This window comes from Podarcis raffonei, chromosome 10 (genome assembly GCF_027172205.1).
Source record: "Podarcis raffonei isolate rPodRaf1 chromosome 10, rPodRaf1.pri, whole genome shotgun sequence".
In the NCBI taxonomy this organism is placed as follows: domain Eukaryota; kingdom Metazoa; phylum Chordata; class Lepidosauria; order Squamata; family Lacertidae; genus Podarcis; species Podarcis raffonei.
Genome location: NC_070611.1, coordinates 23,459,566 through 23,478,978, shown reverse-complemented (window position 1 = coordinate 23,478,978; position 19,413 = coordinate 23,459,566). Strand labels below are relative to the sequence as shown.

The 19,413-nt window shown below is 42.1% G+C and overlaps 1 protein-coding gene across 3 annotated transcripts in view; it reads right to left on the bottom strand.

Annotated features, from left to right (window-relative positions):
* Positions 1-499: 499 nt before the first annotated feature.
* Positions 500-19,413, bottom strand: part of TFEC (transcription factor EC) — a 63,465-nt gene continuing 44,551 nt past the window's right edge. Inside the window, exons 4-8 of one of the 3 annotated variants that reach the window (XM_053407391.1) lie at positions 14,385-14,499; positions 11,634-11,684; positions 9,649-9,724; positions 4,427-4,574; positions 500-2,196 (exon numbers count right to left, since the gene is read on the bottom strand). In XM_053407391.1, coding sequence (XP_053263366.1) covers positions 1,819-2,196; positions 4,427-4,574; positions 9,649-9,724; positions 11,634-11,684; positions 14,385-14,499 — 768 coding nt within the window. In that variant the 3' untranslated portion in view covers positions 500-1,818. Of the gene's footprint in view, positions 2,197-4,426; positions 4,575-9,648; positions 9,725-11,633; positions 11,691-14,384; positions 14,500-19,413 lie in introns of all 3 variants that reach the window. The other 2 variants (XM_053407390.1, XM_053407392.1) reach the window with 2 other exon arrangements.

Below are 19,413 nucleotides of genomic sequence, written 5' to 3'. Positions count from 1 at the left end.
GCAACCATCTCAATTCAGCCCTGATAAACACATTATCTAAGGTGTCTCATTCACTGTGGGAAAGGTGAGTGATATTGGTTATTTAGCACAGGCCTAAGATGTAGGGCAGGGAGGATGTAGGGCAGGGACGTGGGTGGCGCTGTGGGTAAAAGCCTCAGCGCCTAGGGCTTGCCGATCAAAAGGTCAGCGGTTCGAATCCCCGCAGCGGGGTGCGCTCCCGTTGTTCGTTCCCAGCGCCTGCCAACCTAGCAGTTCGAAAGCACTCCCGGGTGCAAGTAGATAAATAGGGACCGCTTACTAGCGGGAAGGTAAACGGCGTTTCCGTGTGCAGCTCTGGCTCGCCAGAGCAGCGATGTCACGCTGGCCATGTGACCCGGAAGTGTCTGCGGACAGCGCTGGCCCCCGGCCTCTTGAGTGAGATGGGCACACAACCCTAGAGTCTGTCAAGACTGGCCCGTACGGGCAGAGGTACCTTTACCTTTTAGGATGTAGGGCAGTGACAGAGACTCCGGTGCTTAAACCACGTGCCTCTCAGTTTCAGGCCTAGCTTGGTTAGCTACTGTAGACCCAGAGTATTCTCAGCTCCTTTGGGAGAGCAGTGCTGGCCAGTTTATATGGTCTAGGAGCAGACTGGACTGAAAACTACCGCTCCAAGGTCGGCTCCTGAATGCCCGCCCCCAGGCCACCATGGATTGGCTGAAATTCAAACCAGGTCTGGCGGGGATCCGTGTTGCTCCACAGCAGCCAGGAATAGAGCTAATGGGAAGGTGGTGGTGCTCTGGTCGGTCCCAGAGTCATTGCAACAGGATCCAACCACCGTCCACCCTTGAACCGGGGAAGCAGCCATTCTCAGCTCCTTTGGGATGACAGATTCTGTTATAAACAGTAGTAGTCTAGCTTTTTGCCTTTGATTGGTCAACAGAACAGTACCGTCTGCTTGCTGAACTTCAGGTTGTGGCTTCACCATCTCTTACTTCAGGCTCCCAAATTGTTATACCCATCTCCAAATCTTGAGTCATGTATGGCTGCCTTTGGGCCCAACACAGCCCCGACAGCAGTCCACTGGTTTTTTGGGGATACAACCAGTGCTTTTTTTTCAGGGGGTATTCAAGGGTTTGCAAAACCAGCACCTCTTTTTGTCTTTGTTAAAAAGTGTGGCACTTACTGTAACAACTTCCTGGTGAATACCGGCACCTATTTGTCTAGAAAAAAACACTGGGTACAATATTGGTGTATAATTGCAAGGAAACACATCTGCAGCATTATTAGTAAATAAATATGAATCAGTGGATTGGATCCAGACTGGGTCACACTGAGAGCAGATCCATTGAAATCAATAAAACTGAAGTTAGTCTTGTCTTAATGGGGCCCTACAAATTTCAGTGGCATGACCAAGTCTAGATCTTATCCATTGCAAAATGTCAGCTTTGAAATATCAGTGTTACTGTGATCACTTCCAACCAAAGATATGCTTTTCACCATCACTTCTTTCCAGGGGGAACTCACAGGAACTCAGTTCTCGCACCTCTCAGGTGGGTTCTGGCATGTCTCAGGTGCCATTCTAAGAGAACAAGGGAGGTGACTTCCGGAACCTCTTTTTCTATAAAAATAGCACTGCTTTTCACTCTATTGCTCATCTGTGTTGTATGCACACACCTAAACTATATATTCCCAGGGAGGTTCTCTCAACAACAGCTGACTCCTTTCTTTTTCCAGTTGAGCTGAGCAACAACATAAATATGTTTCATAATTTTCTTAGCACCAACAAGTCAAAACAAAACAAAACAGCAGCACCCTAACTATGCAGTCTTTTCCGTGCTATACATCATCTCCATCATCTGAACTGAAGCTACTTCTTCTGCTGCTTCCTTTGGACACAGCAGGAGACACAGAGGATAACAGTGGATCTGTCCCAAATGGTGATATTGTATCGTCCAGCAATATGTCATCCAACCTCTGCTCTTTCAAAGCGGCACTAAAAGACAAATCTGTAAAGTGCGAGAGTGGATCCGAAAAGGCTGCAGAGGCATCACCAAGGTCAGAGTGTTGCTCGTGGACCACAGCAAGATGTTGAGAATAGTCTACTGAATTCTCTTCTTGATAGACCTGCTGTTTCATGACATGGGATGCTAAGTCCACCGTGCTGATTGTAGGCATGATTGGCAGGCCATGAGCTCGTGCTTGTATTTCTAGTTCCTGTGGTTTAAGACAATAATATTTAGAACATCACTGTAAAAGGTGAGTTGATTTTGTTTCCGTAAACCAGAAAGGGGAAACTGTGGCCTACCAGATGTCATTGGACTCAAACTCCCATCAGCCCCAGTCAACATGGCCAATGGTCAGGGATTATTAGAAGTGTACTCCAACAATATTTGGAATGTCACAGAGGTTTCCATCCCTGTTGTAGTCTGAGATGTGGTAATGAGGGAATTGAAAGCTACATCTGAAATAATTCTGAAATCTATTTTGACAGTATGTTTAAAATGTGCAATATTCATACTGCTGACAAACATTGTACAGCATGTTGTTTTTTAGTAGCATAACAGTGATGTTCACACATCATACTAAACCAGACTTCCACAACCTGATGCCCTACGGGTGTTTTGAACTAAACCCACCATCATCCTTGACCACTGGACATGTTTGCTGGGGCTGATAGAAGCTTGAGTCCTATATCATCTGGCAGCTACCAGGTAGGGCAAAATTGCACTAGAACACAGTAGGTTGTGAAGCTGGCTTGTTTAATGAGCCAGAGTTTGCTTAAAACCACAAACTCTGCTTCTTGCATAATGGCAATCCAGGATACTGTGGAAGTGAAACTACACACTGACAAAATCCTTCTTCTGCCCTTCTTTGAGGACAGGGGAACACACAAGGCTGTTCAGGCTTGTAAATGTTACACTGAACTATGGTTAGCATGATAGGGGCATGTGGACATTATGATTAACTATGGTTTGTCATGATGGTAATGAACCTGGGAGAACTAGAAGGAGGATATTGGAAAACCTTGGGTTTTTTTTGCTAAGCACTGTTTAGTGTTATGTCCAAATTTCAACAAACTGTGGTTAGTGTTAACTGTAGCTTACAGAAATTAGCCTACTACAAACCATGGCTTATTAGTTAATGCATTTCAATAAACCATATTTAGTTTAACTACAGTTCAGACATAAAGCTAACATATAATTAATTGGAAATGGAAGTAAAATGTTCTGATCTCCTCCTCATAGTCGTGGCAGAGGAGAAAAGGGAAACAGTGGGTGCAGAATCCTAAGACTCGTTCTCATTATGACAAGTCAGAGTTTATTGATATGTTTGAAAACTGGTAATATCATGGGCATTTTCAAAGCATAAAAGAGTATATTGAAGACTTCAGTGTTTAATTTTTATTTTCAAGGAACCAAGTTGTTGAAAGGAGTACCATGGCTACGAACAATGGACATCTATTTACATTGCGGCTCAATCCACCCAAAGTTAAGCATTTTTAAATTCCATTATTTCAGTGAGAAAATTACAATGTAATCATAGATATTTAACCATCTACTATGACCCGTTAAACTCAGCAGGGCTTACTAATATGTCTACTCAGAGGTAAGTCGCATAGAGTTCCGTGGGCTTACTCCAAGGTGTGAGTACAAGATTGTAACCTTTAATTTCTCATTTAAATCAATGGCTCCTAAGAATGACTAATTGTGACTGGATCAACGGTTGGATGCATGATCCAGCCAAACCTAAGCCCTTTGGAATCGCCTTGATTTTAATGGGAGAGTTAAGCATATGCTTAATCTCCCCCACTGAAATCAGCAGCTTAATTTTCGATGGATTGTGCCCTGCATTAAGTACTTAGAAGTGATGAGAAAATCCTGCCAGCGTTTCTACTTGCTAATTATCTACCAAAATTCAGGAATGCTATCTAGAAGCACACCAGATACCTTACCCAATTAAATATGTTATAAATCATGTGCGCTCTGCTACAGAAAGCTGCGGAAAGATGATGTGTGCCTTAATTTAACGTGGCACAACATACCCCAAGGTAACACAATGTCACGGGCATTTTTCAAAGTGCTATGCAATATCCTGGAGTCTTGAGTGTTCAAATACTATTTTCAACAAACAAATGAAATAAGGAGTGGTTTTTCCCCCTCCCCACCTTCAATACTGTGGATTTTACCTAGGTCCGATATACACGAAGGGCAGAATGTCCTTACAGTCTTCCCCTCTAAACCACAGCAATATACACCGTTGTGCGGCTAGCCCTACAAGTACTGCTGCACAAATTAAATACTGCAATCAGTAAGATTTTTCAGCATTGTTCTGTTAAAGCACTGTGGATGATTGGGAAGATACTGCAAGACACAATTTGATGATGGAGAAGCGGGGAGGGGGGAGAAAGGAAACTCGACCCCAACGGGTCCATCCCGCTACAAACCTGAATTCGAAGCAAAAGCCTCCTATTGGCCTGTTCTAATTTCTTCTGTCTATGCTCTAATTCTCTGCCTCTTTGTTGTTCTTTTTGTAACCACTTGATATACTCCACCGATGCTTTTAAAATAGTTCCTTTGTTCCAGCGCATATCACTGCAGAAAGTGGAGATAACCTTTTCACAATTGTGCATGTCAGCAAAATTCATAAGAACGTACAAAATCTTTTACATTAATATGAAATAATGATTTACATGACCATTATTCACTCTTAGATATTATTGCTTCTGAATGGAAATTTTAATAGAATAGTTAAGAAGCCCTTATATAGTAAAATTAATCCCAGAATGAAAATAAGTGTCAAAAGAAAGTAATAAAGTGACTTTTTGTGTGTGGAAGAGCTAAATGCAATATCATGATTCTACCATTACAGTTTTTATATTTTTAGTGAAAATTGCTTTTATTATTAACTCCAAGATTAAAATCTATGTGCAGTATTTCTACATTAATGAACTAGGAAACATACATTACTGAGAGTTTAAGCCTAAATTTTTAAAGATCATTTCAAATATACTTCTCTTTTTTCCTGACTTTCTAATGAGGATGCTTTTATGCTTATTGGAATAATAATAAAAAAGGCTCAGTTTTGATCCCTACTGCTGATGATACACAGAAACCATAGTTTAGCAACTATTATGTCATATTACAAAACCTGTGTGATTAATGCAAACTAAAACAAACTTCTCAATATACCGTATGAACACCTATTGCCTTGTATTGCATTGCACATTCATGCTGAAGCAGTTTAAGAGGAGTTACCAACAACTGCAATTGTACAACTGCAATCACACAGAGTTGCATGCATCAAGGTGTATATTTGAAGTGGTGACATAAGGAAAGACAGACACTTTGTAGAGTTGAGAGGGCACCTTGCCCAGATCATGTCTCATAGGGTGTCACAGAAGCTATGTTAGTTTCTGCCAGCTTATACACTTTCACAACTGTACAGATCTTTAGGACCAAGGTGCCAATATAATTGGTCCTGAGTAATGAGCTGCTTCTTCTTACAAGGAAGTTTGGCAAAACAATGCAAATAAACAGTGTGGTCATTCCCTCAAAACATCTGGGTTGAATCAACAAGTATAGGGATTTTCATATGAGGGCCAGTGAAGCCAAACTGGGTATACTGGCTTAAGCTGTGATCTATACCCTAGCGACCTGGAATTTCTGTCTTTCTGGAAGTTTCATGTTTTTATCAGTCCATCCCCTCCTCTCCCAATCTCAGTGATTCAAATAGAGCCAATGTCAAGTTTAGTTAGGTCTGGATTGCAACAAAGAGAAGCCAACCAGGTGATATCCAACTACCGTAAGTCATACATAGAATAAAACCACTAAGATAAAGGTGCTTAATTTATATAGGTCTGTAAATGATGTTGCATTTAGCTCTTCCACACACAAAAAGTCACTTTATTACTTTTTTTTTGACACTTATTTTCATTCTGGAATTAATTTTTACTATATAAGGGCTTCTTAACTATTCTATTAATAGTGGGTTTACTCTGCATATGACTTAGTTGGCTATCACCCATTGTAATTTACCGTATTTTTTGCTCTATAAGACTCACTTTTTCCCTCCTAAAAAGTAAGGGGAATAGTGTGTGCGTCTTATGGAGCGAATGCAGGCTGCACAGCTATCCCAGAAGCCAGAACAGCAAGAGGGATTGCTGCTTTCACTGCGCAGCGATCCCTCTTGCTGTTCTGGCTTCTGAGATTCAGAATATTTTTTTTCTTGTTTTCCTCCTCCAAAAACTAGGTGCGTCTTGTGGTCTGGTGCATCTTATAGAGTGAAAAATACGATATATGCTATGTTGTACACTATGCTGCATTACTATTCAGGGAATCTTTTCCGGGATTTATATGAACAGCGGTAGTTAACAGCGCTGTGGGGTTGCCTTACTTGCCTGTCCTCCCTCTGGCTGAGTAGCCGCTGCATACAAGGACAGAGAGAGGCAAGGTTGGTGCACCGTAATATATATATATATATATATATATATATATATATATATATATATATATATATATATGGCCTATGACTGCACTAAGTTTATCGCTGGTGAGTTCATTCAACGCAGCTTGTCACATCAACCATATACTTATGTTAGTCTCACATAGCTTTGTATTGTTATAAAAATCCTTAATTTAATCAAATATTTCTTAGCTCTTGGAAGGGGGAAATGTGTCAAAGAGATATTCCACCCCAACATCGTGTGGAGCTGTATGCGCAAGAAAATGAAAGGCATAATGTTTGTATAAATAAGCAGCTACATGATTGCATCACAATCATAATACCGCATACCATTTAGGCTTAGTGGAGTGGCATTAGAACTCCAAAGATGAAAGCATAGGCAGTAAATAATAAACTGAGCAGTTAATTCTAATGCCGCTTTAGGCTTTTAAAATCATGCTATTTACAGCGGTGTTTTGCCAAACCCCCTCTTGTAGGAAGCAGAGGTTTACAGCTCACTCGGTCCCAGTTGTGAAGTGCACAGGAAGGCATTTGCAATTGGGGGGGGCCTTCAATCAGGGTTCCCCTTATCTTTTTTTCTGAACTAAAAAGCCCCAGAGAATTTTGGTTGTACTTTTGGACACTTTTTCCAGTTCTACGATGTCCTTTTTCTGATATGACAACCAGAACTGCACTCAGTATTCTAAGTATGTGATTGCACTATGGACTTTTAAAAGGTGTTATGATATTGGCGTTTTTGAAAAATCAATCCTTTTCTAAATTTTCCCTAATGTAGAATGCTTCTTTATCATAGCTGCCACAAACTGGGCCAATGCTTTCATTGGATTATCCACCATGACCCCAAGATCTCCTTCCTTGTCAATCACCTTCACCATGCAAGGTTAAGGGGTGGCAGAAGGATGACACACAGCTCACTTTATAATTAACTTAAAATGAACTGCAGTTGGTATTTATTGCTGATTCATCCAGTTTGGAAAGTTCCTTTTGGAACTCTTTATATTCCCCTTTTGTTTTTACCACTCTGAATAATTTGGTGTCATCACCAAAACACGCACCTGATGGCTCACTCCAAATCATTTATGAATTACTAAACCATCACCCATCCCAATACAGATCACTGGGTAAAGGTAAAAGGGTAAAGGACCCCTGGATGGTTAAGTCCAGCCAAAGGCAACTATGGGGTTGCGGCGCTCATTTCACTTTCAGGCCGAGGGAGCCGCCGTTTGTCCACAGACAGCTTTTCAGGTCATGTGGACAGCATGACTAAACCGCTTCTGGCGCAACGGAACACTGTGACGGAAGCCAGAGTGCACAGGAACACCGTTTACCTTCCTGACACAGCGGTACCTATTTATCTACTTGCACTGGTGTGCTTTTGAACTGCTAGGTTGGCAGGAGCTGGGACAGAGCAACGGGAGCTCACCCCGTCACAGGGATTCGAACTGCTGACCTTCTGATCGGCAAGCCCAAGAGGCTCAGTGGTTTAGACCACAGCGCCACCCACGCCCCCAGTTCTTCCATTTGTCTGCTGTCTATTTATTCCTACTCTTCCTGTTTCTCCTTGTCTAGTTATTTTCATCATTTTAACTTCAACTCTTTCTGCCAACATGTTCAAATTCAAATAAAAGAAATGGGGCAACCATCCAATAAAGTCCCCCCCCCCAAGTTAAAAACAGGTCCTTTGGTAATCCTATTTACCACAATAATTTTAAGAAGATTTCTCAGCTTTTTGGGGGGAGGTGTGTGAAGCCCATGAAACCATAAAGCATTTTTGTTATTGCCAAGCAGAGAGGAGCAGCACAGGTTTTTCACTGCAATGCGCTCTATGTGGGGCTGCCTTTGAAAGTGACCCGGAAACTACAACTAATACAGAATACGGCAGCTAGACTGGTGACTGGGAGTGGCCGCCAAGACCACATAACACCAATCTTGAAAGACCTACATTGGCTCCCAGTACGTTTCCAAGCACAATTCAAAGTGTTGGTGCTGTCCTTTAAAGCCCTAAATGGCCTCGGCTCAGTATACCTGAAGGAGCATCTCCACCCCCATCTTTCAGCCCAGACACTGAGGTTCAGCTCCGAGGGCCTTCTGGCGGTTCCCTCACTGCGAGAAGTGAGGTTACAGGGGAACCAGGCAGAGGGCTTTCTCAGTAGTGGAACGCCCTCCCATCAGATGTCAAGGAAATAAACAACTACCTGACTTAAACTCTGTTTAGGGAAGTTTTTAATGTTTGCTCTTTTATTGTGTTTTTAATATTCTGTTGTAAGCCGCCCAGAGTGGCTGGGAAAACCCTGCCAGATGGGTGGGGTATAAATGAATTATTATTATTATTATTATTATTATTATTATTATTATTAATTTCACTTCAGCTAAACAGCAAATCTAGTTGGAGAACTGATTTAGTATGGGGAAGTGGCCAGCATATAAAAGGTTAAGTAGAACTCCTTCCCCAACCCCAACATTTCTTCCCTCAGTTGTGAGAATATGTGACTGTTTTACCTGTTTTTGGAGGAGCAGGTTTTGAATTGTTAAAAAAAAAAATTCTTCTATTTTTAATTGCATTGGAAGGAAGGCTGAGATAGAAATTTAGTAAATAAATAAAAATATTTGCAAAAGCAAATATTTGTTCCATTGTATTGCACATTCTTTTGACTTGTCAAGACAGTATCAGACATCATAGAGCCAGGGCTTTTTTTGAACTGGAGCTCACTTCCAGCACCTTTCAGGTGGACACCATTTCCATAATAAGAGAACAAGGGAGGCAGTCATGATGAGTTCTGGTTCTCTCTCTCTCTCTCTCTCTCTCTCTCTCTCTCTCTATTGTTGTTGTTTAGTCGTTTAGTCGTGTCCGACTCTTCGTGACCCCATGGACCAGAGAACGCCAGGCACCTCTGTCCTCCACTGCCTCCCGCAGTTTGGTCAAACTATATACAGCCCTGCATAGCATATATACATGTCTGATCCTGGGGATTCTGCCCAAAATGCTATGTATTGCATGTGAACCTGAAGAATTATGTAGGGAAAGGGGAGGTGGATCTGAATTAATCAAATATCAACAATTCCGCAGACGTCTGCTGGGAGAACAATGATGTGAAACCAAACTGTCCAAGTTAACCTTGACATCTAGCAAATCTATTTCATCTTCAGCCCCTTTCATTATATTTAAGCAGTAGAAACAATGACAGAAATGACAGCCGAACTCACGGATCATTAGACTTTGGGATAAGTGTACCAAGCTCCTTGATCCGGTAATTAATGTTGTACCGTCTTCTTCTTTCAACTATGAAAACAAGAGATTGTAATAATAGCAGCATGTAACAGAACGGATGTAATTCATCAGCAGGCAGTGAAATGCTGGGCCTCTTTCGAAATATCACAACGCCACCCTCTTTGTAACATCTGAAAATACTCAATCCGTGAGGTGCTAGTTCAACCACACTGGAGCCAGGAGGTTCAGTCAAGAGGTTACTGCTTGCTCTCAGACTACAATTGTGGCATCGAATGTCACCCATACACCCAGCCTCCACATCTGGGCACTCTCAGCCTAGGTAAAGGTAAAGGGACCCCTGACCATTAGGTCCAGTCGTGGCCGACTCTGGGGTTGCGGTGCTCATCTCACTTTACTGGCCGAGGCAGCCGGGTCATGTGGCCAGCATGACTAAGCCGCTTCTGGCGAATCAGAGCAGCGCATGGAAACGCTGTTTATCTTCCCGCCGGGGCGGTACCTATTTATCTATTTGCACTTTGACTTGCTTTCAAACTGCTAGGTTGGCAGGAGCAGGGACTGAGCAATGGGAGCTTACCCTGTTGTTGGGATTCAAACCGCCGACCTTCTGATCGGCAAGTCCTAGGCTCTGTGGTTTAACCCACAGCGCCACCCAGCCTAGATCGAATTACTAATTAAGACAGCAAGTTAGATATTTTGACTCCTCTTCCTAGACCACGCCCTCAAAAAGTGGGAGGCCTTGGCTTGGTTTCCCAAGCATCCATCTCTGGCAAGACAGGCCCAAAGGATTTCCCCTCCTGGCCTACCCAACTGCAGAAATTATTATTATTAACGCTATATATTCATCCCGCAAAGGTTCCCTCAGGTTGAGGGGCACTGTTCTCAGAAACTGAACCATTCCTGTTGAGTTATGACGAACTCAACCAAATCAATGAAAAGGAGATTGAAGTAACTCTCTGACCCAGACAGTTGCAAGGAAGGAAAGAATGACACAATAGGTGAAAAGCCAATGTGACCAGTGGCCAAGCACACATCTATATCTTATATCTATACTCAAGAACCACTGCCCTAGCCAGCTATAGTCTGCAGTTGCATCTGCCCTGGTTTTGCTAACTGAGAGTCAAATTACATGTGTCATTTGGGCATAAAAGTGGGGTAGAAATGAACAAACAATAATAATAATAATAATAATAATATGGCATTAGTCATATAGCTCTGCTTTTAAGTGCAAGGTTCTTTTGCTTTCTAACAAACAGCCAGGGCGGGAGAGAAAATCCAGGAATGGCAGATGGCGTTCCCTTCTGGCTTTGATCAAGATCAAAGCCAGTTAATCTGCAAGCCTGGCTTGGGCCAGCTTCATCAACATCCCTGGGCTCAAAAGGCCTCTCTCAGTCCTGCCAGTTGAGAACCTTGCAGCTGGAAATGCAAGTGATTGAACTTTGGACATTTTGCATGCAACACATAGCTACCACCACCCTTCAGTAGGCAAGGCTATGGTTTCTCCCATAGGTAAACATGCTATTTCAGTGCAGGCAAAACATTAAATATGTAAGACAACATTCTGGGTGTCAGGAATGAGGCTGATCTCCCTTTACGCACGTGCATTTTTGTACTGTGTCTGCTTTGCACATAAAGGAACCCAAGTACAGTGGTACCTCAGGTTGAGTACTTAATTCGTTCCGGAGGTCTGTACTTAACCTTAAACTGTTCTTAACCTGAAGCACCACTTTAGCTAATGGGGCCTCCTGCTGCTGCTGCGCCGCCGGAGCACGATTTCTGTTCTCATCCTGAAGCAAAGTTCTTAACTTGAGGTAATATTTCTGGGTTAGCAGAGTCTGTAACCTGAAGTGTATGTAACCTGAAGCGTATGTAACCCAAGGTACCACTGTATATCCTTCAGCATTAGCAGGTACTTCCCCACCCTGTACAACCTACAGACAACAGTTCATGTAAATATACTCACTGAGATTATGGTTATCCTTTTTTTGCCTCTCCTTTGCCATTGCTCGAGTATCTGTTTCTGACAGAAAGCAAAAACTGTTTAAACAGTCATTGGGTCACAATTCCAGAAATTGCTCTGCGTAACAACAGGACCTTTTAATTGCGCAACTTTTTCAGGCGAGCCTTCAAGCAATTTTATGTACTCCCTGATTTACCGAAGATGATTGTACCACTTCCTGCAGTTTGTCAGTTGCTGTTTACAGCATGTGTTGCCGTTCTATGTGTGCCAGGGATTATTATTTTTTTATAGCCATCATGCATTTTTAATTTTTAGAAACTGAAAAAGAAGATCATGGCATTTAGCAATTTTCTAATTTTCTGTACTTTACCATGGGGAGGGTAAGCACCCAGAGTGATTTTGAGTTTCCCTTCCCATCATGCAAGAAATAATCAGATTTCTTAAATAGTCATATTGGGGAAGGGGGAGAGGAAACCCCCCTCTTTGTTCCTTTTGCATTGCACTGATAACACTGTACACAGTTGTTAGCATTCTTTGGATTAAATGAATGTAACTTTTAAAGTTGTTAATCCATTAATACGGATTTTCCATGAATAGATGTATTGTGAACCTTTAAGAGAGTCATTTGTGGCAACTTGGAACAAATTTTAATGGACGGTAACTTATTTATACCATCGATCAGAAGCCCAAATGTGCCCGAATCTGCTATGTTTCCTACAGTAATTAGGTTTATTAGCAGCGCTATATCCAGAAAGATCGCTGCTTTGAAGCTTACCCAGCTAGACAGAACTAAGAAATAACTCATCTTTGGGAACATTCTGTCCTGAGGAAGCAGGACAAGACCTTTGCAAGGCCTGACCAAGGCCTTGCAAAATCAATGAGGAAATGTAAAGTTCAGGGCAGTTTGGAAAAACAAAATTAAAGTATTAACTTGTTTTGCTCCAGCTTTATCCCTCAAAACATGCATTTCAAAGGGCTTATTTATCTACTTGCACTTTGACGTGCTTTCGAACTGCTAGGTTGGCAGGAGCAGGGACCGAGCAACGGGAGCTCACCCCGTTGCGGGGATTCGAACCACCGACCTTCTGATCGGCAAGCCCTAGGCTCTGTGGTTTAATGTGGTTTATTAGTAGCAGCTAATTAATCCTTTATAGGTCAACATCTGAAAATGAATCAAATAAGTCAAAACATCAAGGGCATATGATATTTAATAGTACATGTATTCTGCAAAAATTGCTCTTATAGATTATTGGACCCAACTATAGATTATTAGACAGTCATTCAAAACCAAGGGGAGATAATGCGGTGTCTTCCAGATGTGGCTGGATTGCACCCCCCATCAGCCCCAGCCAGTATGGCCAATGGTGGGGGATGATGGAAATAACATCTGGTGGGTACCCAACTCACCCCCCCTCTAAAGTATGGAGGAAGTGGTCAAAACTAGTGCAGAGCCAAAGGTGGGTGGCAAACTGTGTGTGCATAACTGAGGGAACATTGAAGGAGCCAAAAGTTGCTGCAGGGCATCTTCCAGTGGCTGCTGGCTGACCGATGACATTTCTCCAAGAGTCTTAGCTAGCTTTCAGCCAGAGTTCACCAAAGCGCAGTTCTGGCACCTCTCAGGTGGGCACCATTGTGGACCAGCACTCCCCCTACCCGCTTCTTGCTTTTACTCACTTCTGAGAAGCCCAAAACAAACGTTTCAAGTCAAAACAGAAGCTGGCCAGTGTCTACACTTTTGTATATATAGACATGACTCCAGCTAACTCCTAGCTGTGATTGGTCAAGCTACAGGACAATGCCAATTCATATTTCCTTTTCTTCAATCTGCCTTCCGTGTAGCAGCGGTGGGCTTTAAGCTTTCCAGCCAGGCCTCTACATGTGTGCATTTAATGATCTCCTTCTACCGGTCCACAATAGAAAATGTCCTTTCATACTGCATCATGGTGTGGTACGCTGGTTTGACATCAACTGATAGGAAGTGTCTACAGTGGGTGGTGAATACAGCACAAGATATTGTGGGCTGTCCCATGAATCCGCTGGATGACATCACGGAAGAACGTTGCCTCAGGAGAGTGAGGAAAATTCTCAGGGATGATTCACACCCTGGCCGGCACTTTCTTGATCTCCTGCCCTTGGGCAGAAGATATAGAAGCATGATTAGTCGCACCAACAGGGTAAAGAGCAGCTTCTATCCGTGGGCTGTTAGGCTGCTGAATGAAAAGATAACAACAGGGCAACTGACTTTCGGGTTTGGTGTGCGTGCGTCAGTAAACGAGGGGAATTAAGACTAAGAGAGCTGAGTGAGGGTTGCTCGTGTAATCTCACTGTATACAAGTTGTACAAGTGACAATAAAGTATTTCAATTTCAGTTTGCACGAGACCCTTTCTGAGCTGCCCTAGCCAAACACCTGAATCTAAGATAACAGGGGAGTGGGGGCACATTTATTTGACCTGCACCAGAACCAGGGGCAACCCCCAAACTAGCTAAGGAGACAGCTTGCCATAGGTTTTAGCACTCCTGCGGGGGTGTGGGGGTGTGAACGCAGCTGTTGTCAAGCTGGCATCTGTTCAGGGCTGCCCCGAGTCACCTGATGACTTACTATAACAGCTTCCTGGTGAGTTCTGACACCTATTTCTCTTGAATAAAAGCACTGGCTAGGATCATGCAGAATGGACTTCTGTGGGGTGGGAGAAAGGCTGGTACTGTTATTTTCAAAATGATAAGCCTGTGCCAACATCTCAGCGTTATATTACCTGTGATTTCCCTTTTAACAGGCAAATTAGATGGGCAGGATGCATTCGTGAGGCCCATATTAGCAGCTGGCATTCCTTGGTCACTGTTGTATATATCCAAAATGCTACTTGAAAGCTGTGGGGGAAATAAAGGGATAGGGAGAGAGAGAGAGAGAGAGAGAGAGAGAGAGAGAGAGAGAGAGAGAGTCAGAAAAGTTAGGGGTGAGTGAATCAGAATAAATTCATGGTTTGTAAGGTGAAAGGCATATGCAGACACTTAAGAACAAAATTCCTTTTCAGATGCGTATTCATGTCTTAATCGCAGCGGGAGGTAGAAAATATGCATCTAAAGGCAGACTTTGCCCTTATCTTGTATAAAACAAAATTAAATGTTAAGGGTCAAAGACTGCCATTGTTCCATATTCAGAAACTTGAGTGAGGCTGATGTGCGTTTCATATGCAGAATGATGCCTGGTTATGGCCCCTGATGTCCGATTTTGAATTAATGCCATAGCATATTTTCCAATAACAGGATTACTGCAACTACACTTCGCATATGAGTTAAGTTGAAAGGGAGAATAACCTTGCTGGTCTTACCTGAGACCTGAGCGGATTTGTAACTATCTCCCTGAACTCAAAATTCATTTCTCAGTTTGTTGATACTTTGCGGAAAGGAAGAGGCACTGTGGTACAAAACTCCTTAAAATGGGTTTGGGGGCCATGTTGTGGACAACTGCCTTAAAATGGTACTGTGCTAGATGAGAAAAATCATTCTGCACCTGCGATATATGCCTAGATGTTAGCACTGTTGTTCATTAATTTCTTATGTGTAATGAGAAATATGCAAAAAAAAGGTGAATTTGCTTTATAATAATAAATTTTATTTATACCCCGCCCTCCCCAGCCAAGACCGGGTTCAGGGCGGCTAACACCTGATATAAAAAAAAATTGATTGAAATACAACTTACAAACAAGATTAAAACACAACATTAAAACATTAAAATACAGCCTCATTTCAATGGAAACTCAAATCAAAAACTTTTTTGGGGATGAAAACGTCTAGTCTTCACCAAGGCTAACTTTCCAGACTGGTCCTACATGGGCCAGAAAAAAGCCAGGGAAGTCCCCAAACAGAAGTTCCATCACAGGAGGAGAAAGGAAAAAAGAAGAGGGGAAGGGAATCAAATTGATTCCAAGCCGAAGGCAAGGTGGAACAACAGGCCCTGCGGAAAGAAATCAGATCCTGCACTGCCCTGGTCTCATGAGACAGAGCGTTCCACCAGGCTGGAGCCAGAGTTGAAAAGGCCCTGGCTCTGGTTGAGGCTAATCTGACTTTCTTAGGGCCCGGGACCTCTAGGGTGTTGCTATTTATGGACCTTAAGGTCCTCCGTGGGGCATACCAGGAGGGCGGTCCCGTAGGTACGAGCCGTGAAGGGCTTTAAAGGTCAAAACCAGCACCTTAAATCTGACCCTGTACTCCACCGGGAGCCAGTGCAGCTGGAAAAGCACTGGGTGAATATGCTCCCATGGCAGAGACCCCGTGAGGAGCCTCATAAAAATACAAAATGTGAGCACAAAATATGTAACAGAAGCAAGACCAAGAACAAAAACAAGCCAATAACCCTAGATAACCAAACATCTAGAACCAGACATTTCCTTGGCTACATATCCAACAGTAACTGAAGATGTGAAGAACTTTCATTGTGCAATATCTTCTCCTATCAAAACTGGAGCACGGCACCTAATTTCAAAGACGTGCTTTGGCCATAACTTTTCTCTATTTTGCGATAATGAGCACAGAAACAAGGAGGCAGATCTCACAGACGTGGCCCAAATGGAAAGGAAAAAAGCAGGCGTGTGAGAAGAACATAGCAAGAACAACTTCCTTCAGGAAAGGAAATAGTGGAAATCTATTGAAGTGGTCTTTAAGAACCCAAACGTATTTGAGCAGTGTCATTATTCTAATGCTTCATCCTGGCTCCAGTCAAACAGACGATTTCTCTTTCCTTTCAAGATCTTTTTTAGTATTTCTACTTTATATTCGAAAGTTTATTTTATTTCTATACTGGTGGGCTTCTCCATGACCCGATAAGAGCATCAAGAACAAATGAAACCCAGTTAGACTTGCTGTGGCCTAATGATTATTGACTTATGATGTGGAAGCCTTCATTTTCACTGGGGGCACTAGTGTTATAGAAAGTACTCTTTGCTGAAATATGAGCGGTCTCATCTGTACTGGCATACCACTGGTTCCCTTGAAGAGGCACTTGCTCCCACATCTTTTCAACCTGACTATCCTGCTTTAATTGTTGTGTTGTTTTAATGCACATTTCAATTATGTACATGTATATTTTAATTCTCCTGTAATTGGTTTTTATGTCAGGAGCTTGTCCTACACTCGAGTAGGACCCTGGCAGAGACACATGCCCGACTAGCATGTTCTCTCCCTCCTGGTCTATCGTTCGGGAGCTTCAAAAGCTTTCTTCAGCCCGAACATCACACCGACCGATGCCAACAGACACCAGCACACTTAGGGATCCACAGAGTCTTCGCAGCTTACATAACAGACCTCAGCAACTCAGCATTTTGGCTAATCAACTTTATTTACATATAAACACACACGGAGCACTGCAGCATGGCTCCCTCTCTCTCTAGCATCAGATAGCAGAGAGAAAGAACAAAGGACAATAGTCCCACTTCACGGAACACAGTAACACAAACATCCTGTCTCTGTCACTCCCCACTCTGTGGAGTCAAAACATACATTGTCATGTGACAGACAACAATCCCATGACTGCAATCACGGTGCAGAAATTCTAACAGTAATATGTTGAGAAGCCTATTTTAGCATTAAGAGGTGTGTAAATGTTAATTATTATAACAACCTTGCACGAGATACACAGGAGTCACACAACTGTTGCACGCCACCTGTATGTAACAGTATCACAGTACTGTAACTCTACCCTCTTTTTCTGTCAGTTGCTTGCTCCATATAAACACAAAGATATGGGCAACTGGCAGTTCTTCCCAACTATTCTTACTAATGGGATGTAGAATAAAAGTCTTTAGCTATCGCCGAACTGAAGCAACTACCACTGCTTAAACTGTAACCAGCAAGTGCCAATTGGAAGCCTTGTGTGTCTTTATCCTGTCACTTCCAGAAAATTCTCATATCTTTTTATGTCTTCATAGAGATAGGTTTTAAAGAATGTTCAGAATTCTTATTCAAGAGCAAGCTGTGTTTAATATGTAGGATTTGAAAGCTAAGCACATTTCCAGCTTAACCACCTTTATTTTATTCCTGAGTAGTAAGACAAAATGTATTCTTCTCATCATAATTTTCATATATATATATATATATATATATATATATATATATATATATTCTAGTTCTGTCGCCTTTCCGATCATCCTTTAACTGAATGGTGACAATTAAATTGACATGCACATTGTAGACTACACTGGCTTGCTATTTGCTTGAAACTGAAGTATCTACAGGATCCTTAATTGAAGATCTTAACAAAATAGATGATTCGTAGTTATTTAGATTGCTTCCTCAATGTCCTCTGAGATGAATAAGCATCACCTACAAGTCTTTATACAAGCGAATCCTACCAGGTTTTGTTGGGGGGCGGGAATAGGAAATTACAGATATTAATAAAATTTTGTGGGTTTTTTGTGAATGAATAAAGAATATACCCAAAACATTTAAGCAGCTCAAATATTTAATCCCCTTTCCACATGCATAGTGAGCATGTAAAATGAGGAGCAGGGCTGTATGCATCAGCTCTAATGTCCATGTGGTCACAGAACATCTGAAAGAGGACTCTATGTGCACACCTATAGGCAGGCGGGCTCCTTTTTGAGACGCCATCACGCAGAGTGGAGCTGGCAGATTCAATTACATTTACTCTTTGGCTATGTAAGTGCAGAGGAATGAGTAGACATAATGAGCTCTTAGTCAAGCTGCTGTGTGTCAAGTTTCAGTTTAGTTAATCTCTTCCTCTAACCATGGAATCTCCTAGCATAGTAAAAGTGCATCTCTTTTTTTTCCTCGTGGGACTCGAAGGGAGCTTCCAAACCGTCACTATTTTCACATCTGCCAAAGGGACTGGCCAGGTCTTCCAGACCTAGGAATCTCAATTTTCAAAACACATGCCTTCTTATTAGGGATGGAGGAGCAATTTAAAGCAGAATCTATTAAATTTGCACTTCTGAAACAATGTGCAAACTGAAACACAGCTATCCTTTCAAATTTGCATTTATCTGAATTTTGCAATGCAGTTCTCCAACTGTTTTCCAAAAAGGGGGGGGTTGGGCATAAAAATGAAAATGGCAATGAACATGGCACAAAAAGGCAATGTATTAGGTAGATTTGTTTACAAAAATGCAAACAGCATATAAGAATATGCTTGTTGGGAGAAATTCACACTAAAATGCTGGTGAGATGTCATGAGGATTTTTGAACTGCAAATTGCTGCAGAATGTGGAGAACTGATGTTAAGATTGGAAACATGAGAAACTGAGAGGTCCAAAACTGACAGATCCTACTTCTTATACAACTACTTGGTGGGGAGTCAAATTGCATCAGCACATAACTTGTAGATGCACCATCTTCTGCATTCTTACTTCTCATATTCCAAAGCTGATCTCATCCTCCGGAATATGAAAGGGTTCTGGGGCTGAGCTCTGGTGATCACCATCTCAAACCAAGCCCAGCTGTAGAAAATTCTTTGTGTCAGTTCTAATCAGGCAGTCACTGTGGCAAGCCCACATCCTATTTATTTTAGGCCTTTAAAACAAAAAAAAGCAACACATACATATTGTCTGTTTTTAAAATGCAAAATAATAATAATAATAAGGAAAACCAGCTTCCTGGTTTGCATCAGAAAGGACCGACATCTGTGAAAAAGATGATATGCAAGCAAAGGGGCAGCAACTGAAAAAGATATATGAACTTAGAACACAGAACATGGGATGCATCAGACCACTGGTCCATCTCGTAGTATTGTCAACATTGACTGGTAGTAGTACCAGACAGGAATCTTTT